Raw genomic sequence first — 19968 nt, 5'->3', positions numbered from 1 at the left:
GTCAGGGAAAGCTGGGGGTCAGGCCCCGTACACACGACCGAGTTTCTCGGCAGAATTCAGCCAGAAACTCTGTCGTGTGTACACTTTTCAGCGAGGAACCCGTCGAGGAACTCGTCGGGCCGAAAAGAGAACATGTCTCTATTTCCTCGTGGTTCAATGAGGAAAGTCGGCCCGCCGAGCTCCTCGGCGGCTTCCACACTGAACTCGCCAAGGAAATCGATGTGTTTGGCACGTCGAGTTCCTCGGTCGTGTGTACGGGGCCTCAGAGTTAGGGTGACCACGTGTCCCGGATTGCCCAGGACAGTCCCGCATTTTGCAGGTCTGTCCCGGCCACCTTCATTCCAGGACAATACAGTGTCCCAAAATGAAACTGACACAGCCACCCCCCAAACCAAACTAATTCCCCCAAAAAAGGCCGCCACATCACCGCTTTACTCACTGACAGTACTTGTCCTGGCCAGGAATGCCTGGAGGAGCACAGTCCCCACCCCCTGCTTGTGATTGGAGAAATCATAAATCCCGCCTCTTGTGTCCAATCACTGTGCTGTGATTCGTTACAGCACAAGCTGATATTTGGGAAGGGAGGGTGTCCCTGAATGGTAGTTTGGAAATGCGGTCACCCTAGTCAGAGTAGGTTGAAGGTCAAGGCAGGCTGAAGGTCGGGGCAGGTTGAAAGTATGAGCGGGTTGAAGATCAGGGTATGTTGAAGGTAGGATGGGCTGGAGGTCGGGGCATGGTAAAGGTAAGGGTGGGTTGGAGGGCTGGAGGTCAGGGCAGACAGTAGGAAAAAAAGTATTAAAGGAATAAGCAGGTGGTCAGGACAGGAAGCAGGCAGAAAGCTGAAACAAAAAAGAGTCCAGAGGCAAACGGCTCTAGAAGGCTTCTAAACAGCTCTAGAAGACAGGATCTTTGCGGCAAAGATCTTTCACAGGTACATGAATTGTCTTCTGGCATTTTTCAATCTTCTAGAATTGAAAGTAACAAATTAATAATAATAAATAACAATAATAATACAAACTTTCTATTATTATTAAATATTAAATTGTTCTGTTCCATTTTTTTTAGAAGGGACACATGTTATTTTGGATAATTCATAAATTCGATAAATTAGTATACTAACAGCCAAATTTGAAAGGAAATTCCTATACCTATAATTTATTAGTTAGTTAATATTAGTTAGTTATTATTTAAAATTTCCGGATTTTGTATTTTTGAGTTTTCGAATTTCCAAATTTTCGAATTTCCAGATTTTGTATTTTAAAATGAAAAGATTTTTGGATTTTCTAATTTTTGAAGTTCTGGATCTTTGAATTTATGATTTTCGGAATTTGGATTTTTGGATTTGCGATTTTTTTTGAACTTCCCGAATTTCGAATTTTCGGATTTATGCATTTACAAATTTTGGAATTTAAATTTATGTATTAATTTGCGACTTTTGATCGTAACAAATTACCCAAAAAACGAAAAAAAACAAAAAAAAACGAATTAAACAAAAAATAATACATTTTTCTACCAGTCACCAAGAAAAGGAGATGACAGGGTAATCGTGTTGACACAGTTTTATTAAAAATGGCCCATTTAAAACACATTCCACAATTCATGTTCTTACACATTAGACCAGACCAGCACCAGCTCGATCAGCATATCTCAATAAAATCCAGACACAAGTTCCTCTTACCAGACCCCTAACCCGACCAGCACCACCGTTCCTCTTACCAGACCCCTAACCCGACCACCCCCATCTTTCCTCTTACCAGACCCCTAACCCAACCAGCACCGCCATTCCTCTTACCAGACCACTAACCCGACCAGCACCGCCGTTCCTCTTACCAGACCCCTAACCCGACCAGCACCGCCATTCCTCTTACCAGACCCCTAACCCGACCAGCACCGCCATTCCTCTTACTAGACCCCTAATCCGACCAGCGACACCGTTCCTCTTACCAGACCTCTAACCCGACCAGCACCGCCATTCCTCTTAGTAGACCCCTAACCCGACCAGCACCACCGTTCCTCTTACCAGACCCCTAACCCGACCAGCACTGCTATTCCTCTTACCAGACCCCTAACCCGACCAGCGCCACCATTCCTCTTATCAGACCCCTAACCCGACCAGCCCCGCCGCTCATCTTTCCAGACCCCTAACCCAACCAGCACTGATGTTCCTCCTACTAGATCCCTAACCTGACCAGCACCGCTGTTCCTCCTACTAGACCCCTAACCCGACTAGCACCGCTGTTCCTCTTACTAGACCCCTAACATGACCAGCACCACCGTTCCTCTTACCAGACCCTTAAACCGACCAGCACCGCCATTCCTCTTATTAGACCCCTAACCCGAGTAGCGCCACCGTTCCTCTTACCAGACCCCAAACCCAACCAGCACCGCCGATCCTCATACCAGACCCCTAACCCAAACAGCACCGCTGTTCCTCCTACTAGTTCCCTAACCCGACCAGCACCGCTGTTCCTCTTACTAGACCCCTAACCCAACCAGCACCGCTGTTCCTCTTACTAGACCCCTAACCCGACCAGCACCGCTGTTCCTCCTACTAGTTCCCTAACCCGACCAGCACCGCCATTCCTCTAACCAGATCCCTAACCCGACCTGCACCGCTGTGCCTCTTACCAGACCCCTAACCCGACCACCCCCATCTTTCCTCTTACCAGACCCCTAACCCAACCAGCACCGCCATTCCTCTTACCAGACCACTAACCCGACCAGCACCGCCGTTCCTCTTACCAGACCCCTAACCCGACCAGCACCGCCATTCCTCTTACCAGACCCCTAACCCGACCAGCACCGCCATTCCTCTTACTAGACCCCTAATCCGACTAGCGCCACCGTTCCTCTTACCAGACCTCTAACCCGACCAGCACTGCCATTCCTCTTAGTAGACCCCTAACCCGACCAGCACCACCGTTCCTCTTACCAGACCCCTAACCCGACCAGCACTGCTATTCCTCTTACCAGACCCCTAACCCGACCAGCGCCACCATTCCTCTTATCAGACCCCTAACCCGACCAGCCCCGCCGCTCATCTTTCCAGACCCCTAACCCAACCAGCACTGATGTTCCTCCTACTAGATCCCTAACCTGACCAGCACCGCTGTTCCTCCTACTAGACCCCTAACCCGACTAGCACCGCTGTTCCTCTTACTAGACCCCTAACATGACCAGCACCACCGTTCCTCTTACCAGACCCTTAAACCGACCAGCACCGCCATTCCTCTTATTAGACCCCTAACCCGAGTAGCGCCACCGTTCCTCTTACCAGACCCCAAACCCAACCAGCACCGCCGATCCTCATACCAGACCCCTAACCCAAACAGCACCGCTGTTCCTCCTACTAGTTCCCTAACCCGACCAGCACCGCTGTTCCTCTTACTAGACCCCTAACCCAACCAGCACCGCTGTTCCTCTTACTAGACCCCTAACCCGACCAGCACCGCTGTTCCTCCTACTAGTTCCCTAACCCGACCAGCACCGCCATTCCTCTAACCAGATCCCTAACCCGACCTGCACCGCTGTGCCTCTTACCAGACCCCTAATCCAACCAGCACCGCTGTTCCTCCTACTAGATCCCTAACCCGACCAGCACCACCATTCCTCCTACTAGACTCCTAACCCGATCAGCAACGCTGTTCCTCTTGCTAGAACCCTAACCCGACCAGCACCGCCATTCCTCCTACTAGACCCCTAACCTGACCAGCAACCACATTCCTCTTACTAGACCCCCTAACCTGACCAGCACCACCGTTCCTCCTACTAGACCCCTAACCCGACCAGCACTGGCATTCCTCTTACTAGACCTCAGCGTGCGTTCCAATGACAAATGGATGTGACATCACTTGCGGTCCACACCTTTCTCAGTAAGTGTACAGTGACAGTGTATAGTATTATCACTGGTGATGTCAGTGGCAGTTAGTCAGCTCCCACCCATTGTCAGTTTGTGTCAGATTGCTTGCCGCACTATCATGGTACTGCTATAAGTCGCGCATCATCACCAATAGTAGTATACAAAAAATAAATATACATTTTAGTATATACCCCATAGTTTGTAGATGCTATAAAGATTACACAAACCAATAAATATACACTTACTGGGAGCAGAATACATTTTGGCCTACATGTTCTTTTGGAGGGGTATGTTTGTTAATAGCAGAAAGTAAAAAAAAAAAAAAAAAAAATTCCAGTCTTTTTTTGTTTATATATGTGTGTGTGTGTGTGTATATATATATATATATATATATATATATATATATATATATATATATATACACATATACACACAGTGGAACTTTGAATTACAAGCATACTCAGTTCCAGGAGAATGCTTGTAATCCAAAGCATATCAAAGCGAATTTCCCCATCAAAGTCAATGGAAACGAAAATGATTAGTTCCGCATTGACTTCAATGGCATGCAATACAGCATGTGGCCAGAGGTGGGGGAGCTACGGGCCTTGAGGATCACATCCCTACACTCACAACACATGTAATAATGAACAGTAATATAGTCCTCTTACAACCCAATCTCTGGTTTCTCCACAGATAAATCAAACGGAGACTACCGTAAAGATATCCTGGATGGTAAACATCTGGAACCTCCAAGTGAGAGCCACCCAGAGGTATCGCATATCATGGAGATGTGTTGGCGGTACCAATCCAGCAGCAGACCTTCATTCGCCGAGGTTGAGGGATTTTTAATGGACCTGCTGAACCCCATTCTGGTTGATGACATAGTGGAGTGACCAGTCCCGAAGATCCTGAGATGAGGATAATAAACCTAAGGGGATGATAGTGTGACTCTGATCTAATCCCGCATCAAGAGATTATCTTCGGAAGGGAATAAAACCATAAAAAGGCCAAAGGCCATTATGACTTATTCAGCTTTCTCCTATCACTGCTCCTTCCTTTTTCGGCAGATCTGTCTGACGTCTTAGCCGCATCTGTTGGTGGTGGCCTTATAATGAGCGGCGGACATGTGGAAGCCAACGTCTCACTTTGATGGAGCTTGAACAAAGCTCAGACATTCCAATATGTTACATTGTTACATGAACATATATATTACACTGTTGGCTTAGGATGATGGTCTTCCTTTGTATTGGATGAAGGATAAGGGTCTTCAGGATTATGCTGGTATGATGAGAATGAGAGAAGGTCCTCCCCATACGTCAGTCTTGGCAGAATTCCTTTATGAATGAACAGGTCACAGCTCAGGGGTAAAAGACATTCATTGGGGGTGGGTGGGAAATGTGGCTTACCAAGATTGTACGTTCTGGCAATGCCCCAACCTCTAGATCAACCCCGAATTGTGTTCTTACTGAATGGTTGACTATGAAATTGCTGCATAATAGATATGCAGTGGAACCTCGGATTACGAGCATAATCTGTTTCAGAAGAATGCTCGTAATCCAAAGTACTCGCATACAGGGGCGGACTGACCACTTGGGCACTGGCCGAGGGCCCCATGCCACTAGGGGGCCCCATCAGGGTTACCAGCCTCATTAAAACCAGGGACAGTATGTAAAAATCAGTGTTTTAAAAAAAATCACAAGATTATAGTTTCCCCGCCTCTCCAGTACCTTTTCTGTGTGTGTGTGTGTATTCTGTGTGTGTATACCGCGTGTGTGTGTGTATACCGTGTGTGTATACCGTGTGTATACCGTGTGTGTATACCGTGTGTGTGTGTGTATACCGTGTGTGTGTGTATACCGTGTGTGTATACCGTGTGTATACCGTGTGTGTATACCGTGTGTGTGTGTGTATACCGTGTGTGTGTGTATACTGTGTGTGTACCGTGTGTGTATATTGCGTGTCTGTGTGTGTGTTTACTGTGTGTATACTGTGTGTGTGTGTGTATATTATGTATGTATACTGTATGTGTGTGTATACTGTGTCTGTGTATATTATGTGTCTGTGTATGTATACTGTGTATGTATACTGTATGTGTGTGTGTGTGTGTGTATTATGTGTCTGTGTATACTGTGTATGTGTTTATACTGTGTGTATATTGTGTTTATACTGTATGTGTGTGTGTGTGTATACTGTGTGGCCCCATAATCTATTGCCTGGGGGCCCCATAATCTCCTATTGCCGGGAGCCCCATAATATCCTATTGTCCGGGAGCCCCATAATCTCCTATTGCCTGTGGGCCCCATAATCTCCTATTGCCCAGGGGCCCCATGAGTTGTCAGTCCGCCCCTGCTTGCATATCAAAGTGAGTTTCCCCATTGAAGTCAATGGAAACGGAAATAATTTGTTCCACATTGACTTAAATGGCATGCAATACCGCATGTGGCCAGAGGTGGGGGGGGGATGCCGGAGAGCCTCGGAAACACAAGGAAAGGCCCGAGGACAGCTCGGCTGACCTTGGCAAACCTCGGAAAGGCTAGGGATTGGAGTATATCCGAGTCTTTCCGAACTGCGCCACTCCGCTCAGAACCGGCGGTCCCCCCACCTCAGGCCAAACGTGGTACTGCACACCGCTTTGGCTTGAATCCTGCTCATTTTGCGAAGCAACACTCACAAACCGAGTTAGAGTTTTTAAAAATACAGTGCTCATATTTACGAAATGCTCGTTAGCCGCGTTAGTCGCAATCCGAGGTTCCACTGTACATTATATATGGCTGCTGTAAAGATTATCTTGTCGTGTAATCTGAGTGTAATTCTCAGTATCTGTTCTTATTCAGTATTTGTATTTCTTATTCTGTATGTATGGACTCTGCACAATAGTACTGCTCTTGTCCTGTATGCTGGGTATAATTCTCAGTATCTGTTTTTTTTTTCATCACTTTGTGAGGAAACCATTAAAGTGTCACTTAAACCACATCATAAAAAACGATCAATAAATGGTGTATTACATGTAGTTTATAGTCACTATAGGAATCGTTTCAAATCGTTGCAAAGAAAAAAACCTGGTTGATCCTGTTGCTCTGTCTCCCCCTTCTGTCCTTGTCCCCACTGCAGTTGGTGATTTTTCAGAGCAGTGTTGGCAGCTCTGCACATGCTCAGTTTTCAGGGGCCCAGATTCAGGTAGGGGCACGCACTGATACGGCGCCTCTGTAAATTACTTGAGCTACGCTGCATTCACAAAGCATTTGCTCCGTAATTTGTAGCGGCGTTTCGTAAAAGGGGCCGGCATAAGCGTGTGTAATTTAAATGATCCCGTAGGGGGCGTGGATCATTTAAATTAGGCGCGTTCCCGCGCCGAACGTACAGCGCATGCTCCGTCGGGAATATTTGCCGACGTGCATTGCGGTAAATGACGTCGCAAGGACATCACTGGCTTTGACGTGAACTTAAATGGCGTCTAGCGCCATTCACGAACGAGTTACGCAAACGACGCAAATTTTGAAAATCGCGACGCGGGAACGACGTCCATACTTACCATTGGCTGCGCTTCCTAATAACAGGAGCAGCCTTACGGCGAAAACGATGTACGCAAACGACGTAAAAAACTAGCACCGGCCGCGCGTACGTTTGTGAATCGGTGTTCGTATGCAATTTGCATACTCTACGCTGACAACTACGGGTGCGCCACCTAGCGGCCAGCGTCAGAATGCACCCTAAGATACGACGGCATAAGAGACGTATGCCAGTTGTATCTTAGGCTACAGTCGGCGTATCTAGCTTTCTGAATACAGAAAGTAGATACGCCGGCGCTACTTAGCAATTACGCTGCGTATCTATGGATACGTAGGCGTAATTGCTTGCTGAATCTACCCCAGTGTATTTTCTATCCTGATCATTTATTCCCTATCACATCGCAGCAGCCCATGTGCACTGCCGAAAAATTGGTTCTTTTTTTTATTTCATTTGTTTTTTTTTAGCTTTTCGAGTCATTAGTTATGATCGAAATTCGTTTTATTAAATAAATTCGTAACTTCGGAAAAATTCTAATTAGTTGTGTTCCACCGGTTTAGATGTGGTATTCGTTATTTCGATCATTAAAAATAAATCCAAAATTTGAAAGTCTAAAGCCTCACACACACGATCGAACTTCTGTCGGACTTTTGCATGGATTTTTGTCCGAAGGGTCTTTGGCCGTGAACTTGTTCGGCATACACACGGCAGAACATTTTCAGCCAACATTCACCAAACCACGTGATTTTTCAGCTCTTTACCACCACCCTTTGGGCAACTTCTGCTATTGTTGTCTGATGCTTAGCATTGGTTCTGAGCATGCGTGTTTGTACTTTGGATTTTAGTCCGATGGACTTGTGTATTCACGATCGGATGATCCGATATAACACATTTGTTGTCGGAAAGTTTGAGAGCATGCACAGCGAACATTTGTCCGTGGAAATTCCGACAACAATTGTCCGATGGAGCGTACAGACGGTCGGATTGTCTGATAAAACACGTCCGTCGGACCGTGGTTGTCGAAAAGTCCGATCGTGTGTATGGGCATGAAGATTCGAAAAAATGTAAATTTTTTAAATTTGTCAGTTAGTAAACGTAATGAATACGAATTCATCCGAAGTTACGAATTATCTGAAATAACGAATGCCGTATCTAAACAGATACAACTTAATTAGAATTTATGGAATAAAATAAAAAAATAAAACTTAATTAATTAATAAATAATAATCATAAAAATGTATTATTATTTATTATTATTATTATTAATTTGTTCTGTTCCATTTGTTTAGATGCAGCATTTGTTATTTTGTATATTTGGTTGTCACATGAAAATATATAATAAAATATTTACAAAAATGTAAGGGATGTACTCGCTTTTGTGAGATACTGTAATTAACTATTTCGAATTAGTTATGTTCCATTTGTTTAGATGTGGTATTCGTCGTTTTGATCAATCAGAAAAATCCGAAATTTAGGAAGAACGAAAATCTAAAATAATAATAATAATAACAAATAATTACAAATAATATTAATTTTAAATTATAGGTATTGGAATTTCCTTTTAAATTTGTCTATTAGTGAACGTAATGAATACGAATTTATCTGAAGTTACGAATTATCCGAAATAACGAATGCCTTATCTAAACATATGGAACGTAACTAATTAATACTAATAAATAAATAATAATAATAAAAACTTTTTATTATTATTATTATTATTTATTATTATTATTTGTTCTGTTAAATTTGTTTAGATGCAGCATTTGTTATTTTGGATATTTGGTAGTCACATGAAAATATATAATAAAATATTTACAAAAATGTGAGGGGTGTACTCACTTTTTGTGAGATACTGTAATTAACTGTAACTATTAACGTAACTTTTACTAACTATTAGATTATAAGTATTGGAATTTCCTTTTAAATGTGTCTGTTAGCGAACGTAATGAATACTAATTTATCCAAAGTTACGAATTATCCGAAATAATGAATGCCGTATCTAAAAAAATGGAACGTAACTAATACTAATAAATAATAATAATAAAAATGTTTTATTATTTATTATTATTAATTTGTTCTGTTCCATTTGTTTAGATGCGGCATTTGTTATTGTGGATATTTGGTTGTCACATGAAAATATACAATAAAATATTTAGAAAAATGTGAGGGATGTACTCACTTTTGTGAGATACTGTAATTAACTATTACTAACTATTTCAAATTGGTTATGTTCCATTTTTTTAGATGTGGTATCATTCAGAAAAATCCGATATTTAGAAAGAACGAAAATCCAAAATAATAATACTAATAATAACAGATAATAACTAAGGGGCAGATCCATATACAAATACATCGGCGCAGCGTATGTGAGATACGCTACGCCACTGTAACTTACTTTTTGCTGGTTCGAATCCCCAAAGAATTTGCGCCGTAAGTTACGGCGGCGTAGTGTATTTCAAGCGGCGTAGCGGCTCGGAATTCAAATCGGCGATTAGGGGGCGTGTTTCATTTAAATGAAGAGCGTCCCCGTGCCGAATGAACTGTGCATGCGCCGTCCCTAAATTTCCTGCTGTGCATTGCGTGAAATGACGTCGCAAGGACGTAACTTACGTCCATCCCGATTCACGGACGACTTACGCAAAAAAAATTAAAAATTCAAATTTCGACGCGGGAACGACGGCCATACTTAACATGGCAAATCTAACTATACGCCGCAAAAAAAGCAGCTTTAACTATACGCCGGAAAAATCCGACTAGAGACGACGTAAGTGAATGCGACGGCCGATCGTACGTTCGTGGATCGTCGGAAATAGCTAATTTGCATACCCGATGTGAAAAACGACGTGAACGCCACCCAGCGGACGCCGAAGTATTGCATCTTAGATCCGAAGGCGTACGAAGACGTACACCTGTCGGATCTAACCCAGAAGCCGTCGTATCTTGTTTTGAGGATACGACGCGGGAAATTTGAAAGTACGCCGGCGTATCAGTAGATACACCGGCGTACTCGCTCTGTGGATCTACCCCTAACTATTAAATTATAGGTATTGGAATTTCATTTTTAAATTTGTCTGTTAGTGAACGTAATGAATACGAATTTATCCAAAGTTACGAATTGCCCAAAATAATGACTGCCATATCTAAACGAATGGAACGTAACAAATTATTAATAATAATAATAAAAAAAGTTTTCATTATTATTATTATTTATTAATATGTTTTATGTTCCATCCGTTTAGATGCGGCATTCATTATTTTGGATAATTCATAACTTGGGATAAATTCGTATTCGTTACGTTTACTAACAGCCACATTTGAAAGGAAATCCCAATACCTATAATTTAATAGTTTGTAATAGTTATTATTATTACTTAGTTCTTATTTCGGATTTTCGTTCTTTTGAATTTTCGGCTTTTCATTCTTATTTTCCGATTTTTTTATTTAAACATTTTTGAATTTCCGAAATTTTCGTTTTCGGAAAACAATTTGCTATACGAGTTTTCGTTAATTCGAATATTTCCGAATTAACGCATTTGACGCGTTTCGTCAAAAAACGAATTCAGAACTAAACAAATTGCACATGTCTAGTCACACATGTAGGCATACACTTCATTCCTTCCTCCTCCATGCCCACTATTTAGTTAAACACAATGGGGACAGGACATTACATGTAGATTAATTGAAACTTCACCTCCCTCTTATTCGAAGACACGGACTGGAGGGGCGTGACAGTCTACGACTGGCAGAAATCTGTCCACACCATGTTATTGCCAAAAAAAATTAAAGATTTGATTTCAAATATTTTTTTTTGGATGACAATTTAAAACAGTTTATTCATATTAATAATTTATTTTTACTCTGCATCCCAAAGGCTGTTTTTATTTAACATGTGACCAGCAGCAGAGGACTAGAAGCTCCTCCTGCCACTGTTTTCCTGCACACAAGCTGGGCGAGAGCTGGGCCATGTAATAGCTGTAAATCAATCAGGAAAAAGGTACTTTTTTTTAAATTAAAATAATTACAGTGCCATAATCCACATACAGAAAGAGAAGGGATCATGTTAATTTAATAGTGTGTGTTTAGTATCACGTAAAATATCATCGGTTTTCTGATTTTTTTGGTGTGCTCTGTAAAGTGTTATCAAATTTGTTGATATTATGCTGTATAAGGTCATTAAAAATATATCTACATTCTATTGTCTTGTTTTATTTTCCCTGAGCAGTGGAGATAGGCTTACTCCTTTAATATGGGTGTAATCATGGGAGTAGCATAAAGGGTTGCAAGGGTCACAATCACAACCCCACCCCTAGCTCCAGGGGGCCCCTGTAGCCTCCCTGTCATATTATCATATCAGCTCTGATCTGTCCAAGGGCCCCACATCCACGCTCCAGTACTGGGCTTCCACTTTGCCACCCACGGTCTATACCCCTCGTAACGGAATGGCCCGTGATACCCAGAGACTTTTGAAGGATGCGGGGTACTCCTGTGCCAGCTTCACCAATGACTCTTGGGTTTAGGGTCATCCTATGTCCAATAGGGGCATAGGATGACTGAGAAATGATATCATGGATTACATGAGATGGGAAAGTAATGATAATTCATGTATTGCAGGATATCTTGAAATATTACAAGTTGTTCCTTCTGAACACAACAGGTCAATAGAGTGTCTCCTTCAATGTGGAACATAGACTGTTGAGGAGATAATTAAGTCTACCTGGCTGTAATGATAAAAGCTTGCTGTGATTGCATTCTATTGTCTATTGTGCTATTTAAGTCTGCCTCTCAAGAACCTTTCATTGTATGAAGTTCTATTGATGATAATATGTGTTGTGACTTAACACACTCTAAAGGTCAGACATCTGACTCATGTTCACTAAAGGGGTGTGGATTATGTAGCAGGTGGGAATAGCTTATCGCAGAGTCAGAAAGTCTGTCTGAGATGTGGATTGAGGGGGACTCGTTAAGCACCCATTGTGTGATGTTGTGGGTGGAGTGTGTCATTGTCCCTTTTCTTACTGCAGCATGCTTTGTGACTGTATATAAGAAAGCTAAGTTTACCATTAAAGTGGTCATTCGTTTTGGAACCAGAGACAGAGCTGTGTGTGTCTCGTTTCTGGGGGAAATCCAATGGGTCCTGTCTGCTGGATTGTGGAGTGTCAGATAAGCTGTCATTGGTTGGTGGAATGGAATATCGTAAACGGTGTTAACCCCTGACCGTTACACCCCTCCGTTCTCATTGGCTGTGGACAAGCTGTGAGACATTTCCTAAATGGAGAGGAACACAGGATAAGAACAGCCCAGGGGCCAGGTCAACTTTTGCATCAGGGCCCACAAGCTTCAAGCTACGCCTCTGGGTGTAATCATTAGAGTGGAGATGTCAGGATTGTCCTCCATTCCCCATTCATCTACTGGGGCAGAGCTATTAGCTATTCTATAATATTATATCTATTAGGAATGAGCTCTAGGTTTGGACAGAACCAAGGTTCAGAAGATAAACTTTCCGGGTCTGGATCTAAAATGAACGTTGTGGATGAAACCAGAATTTTGAGCCTTGACGATGCTTGCATCAGCAACACTGTTCCTGCTGGAGAAAACACATTTCGGGCTATAATAGACAGGACACTTAAAAGGCACAGCAACAGGAGGAAGAGGTGGACTTCCTGGTGGCAGGTGCAGTCTACTTTCTGCCCTGCAGGTGGTGCTCAATCACAGCCGCATTGCAGAGAGAGAGAGAGAGAGAGAGAGAGAGAGAGAGAGGAAGTCAAGAGGAACTTAGGGGCAGATCCACAAAGAAGTTACGCTGGCGTATCTATTGATACGCCAGCGTAACTTCTAGTTTGCGCCGGCGTATCTTTGTTTTGTATCCACAAAACAAGATACGCCTGAATCTGTGCTAGATCCGACTGGCGTACGTCTTAGTACGCCGTCCGATCTAAGGTGCATATTTACGCTGGCCGCTAGGTGGCATTTCCGTCGATTTCCGCGTCGAGTATGCAAATTAGCTAGATATGACGATCCACGAACGTACGTCCGGCCGGCGCATTTTTTTACGTTGTTTGCGTTCGGCTTTTTCCGGTGTATAGTTACCCCTGCTATATGAGGCGCAGCCAATGTTAAGTATGGCCGTCGTTCCCGCGTCGAATTTTAAAAATGTTACGTCGTTTGCGCAAGTCGTTCGCGAATAGGGCTTTGCGTAGAATGACGTCACCGTCGTAAACATTGGCTTGTTCCGGTTTAATTTGGAGCATGCGCACTGGGATACCCCCACGGACGGCGCATTGCGCAGTTGAAAAAAAACGTAATTTACCTCGGGTCAAGACGTATTTACATAAAACACGCCCCCATCACATCCATTTGAATAGCGTGCCCTTACGCCGCCAAAGATACACTACGCCGCCGTAACTTACGGCGCGCATTCTTTGAGGATACCAAAAAAAAAGTAAGTTACGGCGGCGTAGTGTATCTTAGATATGCTACGCCCGACGCAAATATGCGCCGATGTACGTGGATCTGCCCCATAGTTCCTCTATGGTTTCCTGAATCACTGGGGGAAGCTATCCTATTGGATGCTGCTGCCTCGTGTGACTCCTTCGGCCAGCTTGGGTCAGGCAGAGTCTATTTAAGGCCCTGGGTCCCAGGTTTGGTGCGCATTTTGCGTGTGGGTAGTGTAGGAAAGGTCACCTGTCAGGGACAGTATTAGCTGTAGGGAGAGGTTCCAGATGAGTAGGGAAAGAGCAGGGATTTGGATTAAAGGTTTAGCACTGAGAACCACTTTTTTTTTTAACTTTTTTTGCCAGGAATTGGAGGTCCGCTGCCCTGCCATTTGATGAGCTTAACCACTTAAGGACCGCCGCACGCCGATACACGTCGACAGAATGGCACGGCTGAGCACAAGGGCGTACATGTACGTCCCCTTTAAGAAACCAGCCGTGGGTCATGAGCGCGCCACCGGTCCAAAGCTCCGTGACCGCGGGACCCACGGATCCGACCGCAGTCGGTGTCCCGCAATCAGGGTCACAGGAGATGAGGAACGGGGAGAGGTGTGTGTAAACAAACCTTCCCCCTTCTTCTCTGTGGCAGTGTCAGTGATCGTCTGTTCCCTGTTATAGGGAACGACGATCAGTGACGTCACGCGTCCAGCCACGCCCCCCTACAGTAAGAAACACACATGAGGTCACGCTTAACCCCCTACACCGCCCCCTAGTGGTTAACCCCTTCACTGCTAGTGTAATTTTCACAGTAATCGGTGCATTTTTTATAGCACTTTTCGCTGTGAAAATGTAAATGGTCCCAAAAATGTGTCAAAAGTGTCCGATGTGTCCGCCATAATGTCGCAGTCACAAACAACAACGAAAAAAATCGCTGATCGCTGCCATTACTAGTAAAAAAAAAATATTAATAAAAATGCCATAAAACTATCCCCTATTTTGTAGACACTATGGCCCAGATTCTCGTAGATCGGGCGTATCTCTGCGGCGGCGTAACGTATGTAATTTACGTTACGCCGCCGCCGCAAGTTTTTCATGCAAGTGCTTTATTCACAAAGCACTTGCGTGTAAAGTTGCGGTGGCGTAGCGTAAATCACGCGGCGTAAGGCCGCGTATTTCAAATTCGGCGGGTAGGGGGCGTGTTTCATTTAAATGAAGCGCGTCCCCGCGCCGAACGAACTGCGCATGCGCCGTCCGTAAAAAAATCCCAGGGTGCATTTCTCCAAATGACGTCGCAAGGACATCATTGTTTTCGACGTGAACGTAAATGGCGTCCAGCCCCATTCACGGACAACTTACGCAAACGACGTAACTTTTCAAATTTCGACGCGGGAACGACGGCCATATTGGTTGCGCCTCATATAGCAGGGGCAACTTTATGCCGGGACAAGCCTAACGTAAACGTCGTAACTTTACTGCGTCGGCCGCGCGTACGTTCGGGAATTCGCGTATCTAGCTAATTTGCATACTCGACGGGGAAAACGACCGAAGCGCCACCTAGCGGGCGAAATAAAAATTGCAGTTAAGACCCGACGGCGTAAGAGCCTTACGCCTGTCGGATCTAATGGATATCTATGCGTAACTGATTCCAAGAAACAGTTACGCATAGATACGACGGCCCAGATTAGGACTTACGGCGGCGTACATGGCGTTGCGCCGTCGTAAGCCCTTTGAGAATCTGGGCCAATAACTTTTGCGCGAACCAATCGATAAACGCTCATTGCGTTTTTTTTTACCCTCGCCATCTAGATAGATTTATTCTCACGAGATGGGTTTCTGCCTGGGCGCGGAACCGTGGCTCCTCTCCCCCCCCCCCCCCCCCCCCTCAACCTTCCCTTCTCTCTCCTCTACTTATTTCTCTGCTTAGGATTAAGGAATAAAGATGTTCAAACATCAGTACCATAGGCAAGTACCCACAGTGTTCTATACAGTATAGGAAAGAGCTATGATCGCATACATAGTGATCCCACAGCGCCACCTAATGGTAATCAGTGTTTGCAGCAACAGCAGTAGATGGTACTCCTTTCACAGTTAGTTAATATGTACACTAAGGCCCAGATTCAGGGCCGGTACAAGGCAGGGGCGGGAGGGACGAGTGCCCAGGGCGCTACCAGTTTGTACAGGAGGGGGGCGCAGTTCTGACACACAAGCGGCCGCCAGACCAGTACACTTGTGTGTGTCATAGACAGCGCGGGCAGCGGCAGTGGCACTATACAAATTGTGCGCCTCTGCTGTTGCGATCACGAACACAGCTGTGCTGTCCGTCCTCCCCCGTTTGCTCTCCCGGCCGGGTTAACACAAGCGGCCACACTGACAGAGGAGGAAAACAGCTGTGGGCTGTGTAGTGAGAGCCGACTCGTCCTGCTTCTCCCTCTGTTAGGAGCTGCAGGATCGGAGTGGCTGACCTGTGACAGGGAGTGAGGCAGTGCGGTCGTCTGTGCTTCCCCCGTCCCGTCACCCCCCCTCAGACTTCTATAGCACAGCACAGAGTGAAGTGTTCTGGCTGTATGCTACGGATCTGAGAGCGCGCCGCACACACATTCCAGAAAGGTGCAGGCAGTGTCACGGTGAAGATGAGAACTATGAGAAGGAGGGGGAGGAATTTGTGAAAAGAGGTGAGAACCTTTTAAAGTGAGGATTACAATGGTGGCTGTGGATGGACTTTGGGGGGGGGGGGGGGGGGGGGTCGGGTTGGATACAGAGGTGGCTATGGAAGGGGGGGTATACAGAGGTTGCTATGGAGGAGGGGGATACAGAGGTGGCTATGGAAGGGGGGTACACAGAGGTGGCTATGGAAGGGGGTATACAGAGGTGGCTATGGAAGGGGGGTATACAGAGGTTGCTATGGAGGAGGGGTATACAGAGGTGGCTATGGAAGGGGGGGTATACAGAGGTGGCTATGGAGGAGGGGTATACAGAGGTGGCTATGGAAGGGGGGTATACAGAGGTGGCTATGGAGGAGGGGTATACAGAGGTGGCTATGGAAGGGGGGCATACAGAGGTTGCTGTGGAATGGGGGTACACAGAGGTTGCTATAGAAGGGGGTATACAGAGGTTGCTATGGAGGAGGGGTATACAGAGGTTGCTGTGGAAGGGGGGGTATACAGAGGTGGCTATGGAGGAGGGGTATACAGAGGTGGCTATGGAAGGGGGGTATACAGAGGTGGCTATGGAGGAGGGGTATACAGAGGTGGCTATGGAAGGGGGGCATACAGAGGTTGCTGTGGAATGGGGGTACACAGAGGTTGCTATAGAAGGGGGTATACAGAGGTTGCTATGGAGGAGGGGTATACAGAGGTTGCTGTGGAAGGGGGGGTATACAGAGGTGGCTATGGAAGGGGGAGTATACAGAGGTGGCTATGGAAGGGGGAGTATACAGAGGTGGCTGTGGACAGGGGGGGATACAGAGGTGGCCGTGGACATGGGGTACAGAGGTGGCTGTGGACAGGAGGGGGATACAGAGGTGGACATTGTGGACTGGGGGGATACAGAGGTGGCAGTGGACGGGGGTAAAGAGGTGGACGTGGACAGGGGGTTACACAGTGTGTGTACATTTTTTGGGATGTTGGGGTGAAGAGCAAAACTGCATGGGGGCCCCAGGAAAATGGTTGCCCAGTGTCCAAACAATATTAAAGACAGCCCTGGGCGGGTTGTTAGCAGGCATACGAGTATCATTATCCTATGCCGGGCATCACTAAATGGAAATTCTGTGTGGGGGATATGTAAAGGGGCAATACTGTGTGTGTGGGATGATAATTTAATTTGTATTGTTTTAAGTATATTCTTGATCTGAAACAACGTTGATTCTTTCTTAAAAACGGGGGGGGGGGGGGGGGGGGCAATTTGCCATCTTCGCCCTGGGCACCAAATGGCCTTGTCCCAGCACTGCCCAGATTCACAAAGCACTTACGCCGACGTATAACAAGTTACGCCGTCGTAAGTGCAAATGTGCGCCGTCGTATCTGTGCGCGAGACCCACAAACTAATATGCGCCTAAAAACAGGCTACACCCCGCCGACGTATCTTGCTTATGCCGGCAAAGAGTGGGCGCACATTTAGGCTGGGAGCATGGTGGCGCTCCCATTGATTAGCCATTCAAACATGCAAATGAGGGAAATACGGCGATTCACAAACGCGCGTGTGCCCGACGCATGCTACGCACGCAAGTTGTACATCCGGCTTAAAGTTATTCCCCATAAAGGAGGTGCAACCCGGCAACAGACATGCTCAGGTCTGCACCAGGGAACACAAGCCGTTGGGCTGGGCGTACGTTATGTTCACGCCGTACGCAGTGATCCGGCGTAGCTTAGGCAGTTTTGCCGGCGTGGTTGTGAGCAGGCGCATAGGGGTGCGTCCACGTCATGGCGCATGCCCAGTTCGTGATACGTACCTGTCTGGCGCTCGGCCCATCATTTGCATGGGGTCACGCCTCATTTGCATGGGTTCACGCCCACTTCCACCTACGCCGACGTGCGCCTTCGAAACCCACGCCACGCTGGCGCATCGTTGGGGGCACTGGCTTGCTGAATGCAATGCTTGCCTCTCTGCGCTGTGTTGGCGTAGCGTACAGTGTGTGCTCTACGGTGGCGTAATGTGCGCCCTGCTCTCTGTGAATCTGGGCCTATATTGTTATACACATATATATCTATAGATATATATATATATATATATATATATATATATATATATATATATATATATATATGTATATATAATATTGTCAAAAGTATTGGGACACCAACCTTTACACGCACATGAACTTTAATATCGTCTTAGTCCGTAGGGTTCAATATTGAGTTGGCCCACCCTTTGCATCTATAACAGTTTCAACTCTTCTGGGAAGGTTGTCCACAAGGTTTAGGAGTGTGTCTATGGGAATGTTTGATCATTCTTCCAGAAGTGCATTTGTGAGGTCAGGCACTGATGTTGGATGAGAAGGTCTGGCTCGCAGTCTCCACTCTACTTCATCCCAAAGTTGTTTTATCGGGTTGAGGTCAGGATTCTGTGCAGGACAAGTCAAGTTCCTCCACCCCAAACTCGCTCATCCACATCTTTATGGACCTTGCTTTGTGCACTGGTGCACAGTCATGTTGGAACAGGAAAGGGCCATCCTCAAACTCTTCCTACAAAGTTGGAAGCATGAAATTGTCCAAAATGTCTTGTTATGCCGACGCCTTAAGGCTGCATTCACACCTAGGCGTAGGCAATAGCGGCGTTTTCCGGCGTTTTTTTCTGCGTTTTTTTCGCGCATATTCATGCTAATATGTGCGTTTGCATACAGCGTTGTCCGACGTTTTTGTACTTAGACGTTTTTTTTTTAGCCAATAGGAAAAACTATCATCTTTTCATCACTTGTTGCTATGTTGGTAGATTTTTTAAATCTTCTGCATGGGCGACAAGTTCTATTGACGAAACGCCCGTAGCAAACGCTTGTTGTCGCGCAATACGCGCGTATCTGGCGTTTTACATTGATTTCAATGGAAAACCAAAAACGCTCAAATACGCGCATATCGCGCGTATTGCGTGACAAAAAAGGGTCCGGAACTTCTTTTGACTACAGGCGATGCGCGTCAGGCGCATCAGCGTGCAGATGTGAACCATCCCCATTGACTTTCATTGCTTTTCGTCCCTCTGGCGTTTGTTCGCGTCGCGCTACATGCGACAAAACGCGAAGGTGTGAATGGGGTCTAAGAGTTCCCTTCACTGGAACTAAGGGGCCAAGCCCAACCCCTGAAAAACAACCCCACACCATAATCCCCCCTCCACCAAATGATTTGGACCAGAGCATAAAGCAAGGTCCATAGAGACATGGATGAGCGAGTTTGGGGTGGAGAAACTTGACTGGTTTGCACAGAGTCCTGACCTCAACACCTTTGGGATGAATTAGAGCGGAGACTGCGAGCCAGGCCTTCTCATCCAACATCAGTGCCTGACCTCACAAATGCACTTCTGGAAGAATGGTCAAACATTCCCATAGACACACTCCTAAACCTTGTGGACGGCCTTCCGAAACAGAAGAGTTAAAGCTGCTATAGCTGTAAAGGGCGGGGCCAACTAAAAAATGAACCTGACCAGTGTACTAGAGATAATCCCAACTTGCATCACCTTCAATGA

General features: G+C 45.6%; 1 protein-coding gene across 1 annotated transcript in view; it reads left to right on the top strand.

Moving 5' to 3' along the window:
• The window catches only part of LOC120935978 (tyrosine-protein kinase SRK3-like), a 69057-nt gene extending 63617 nt beyond the window's left edge, over nucleotides 1-5440 (top strand). The window contains exon 9 of the mRNA XM_040348031.1: nucleotides 4553-5440. Within this exon, the coding sequence (XP_040203965.1) occupies nucleotides 4553-4752 (200 nt within the window). The 3' untranslated portion in view covers nucleotides 4753-5440. The remainder of the gene's footprint in view (nucleotides 1-4552) is intronic.
• Nucleotides 5441-19968: the final 14528 nt, after the last annotated feature.

Source organism: Rana temporaria, chromosome 4 (assembly GCF_905171775.1).
Source record: "Rana temporaria chromosome 4, aRanTem1.1, whole genome shotgun sequence".
In the NCBI taxonomy this organism is placed as follows: domain Eukaryota; kingdom Metazoa; phylum Chordata; class Amphibia; order Anura; family Ranidae; genus Rana; species Rana temporaria.
The sequence above is the reverse complement of the archived record's forward strand: the minus strand, read 5'-3'. Positions and strand labels throughout refer to the sequence as shown.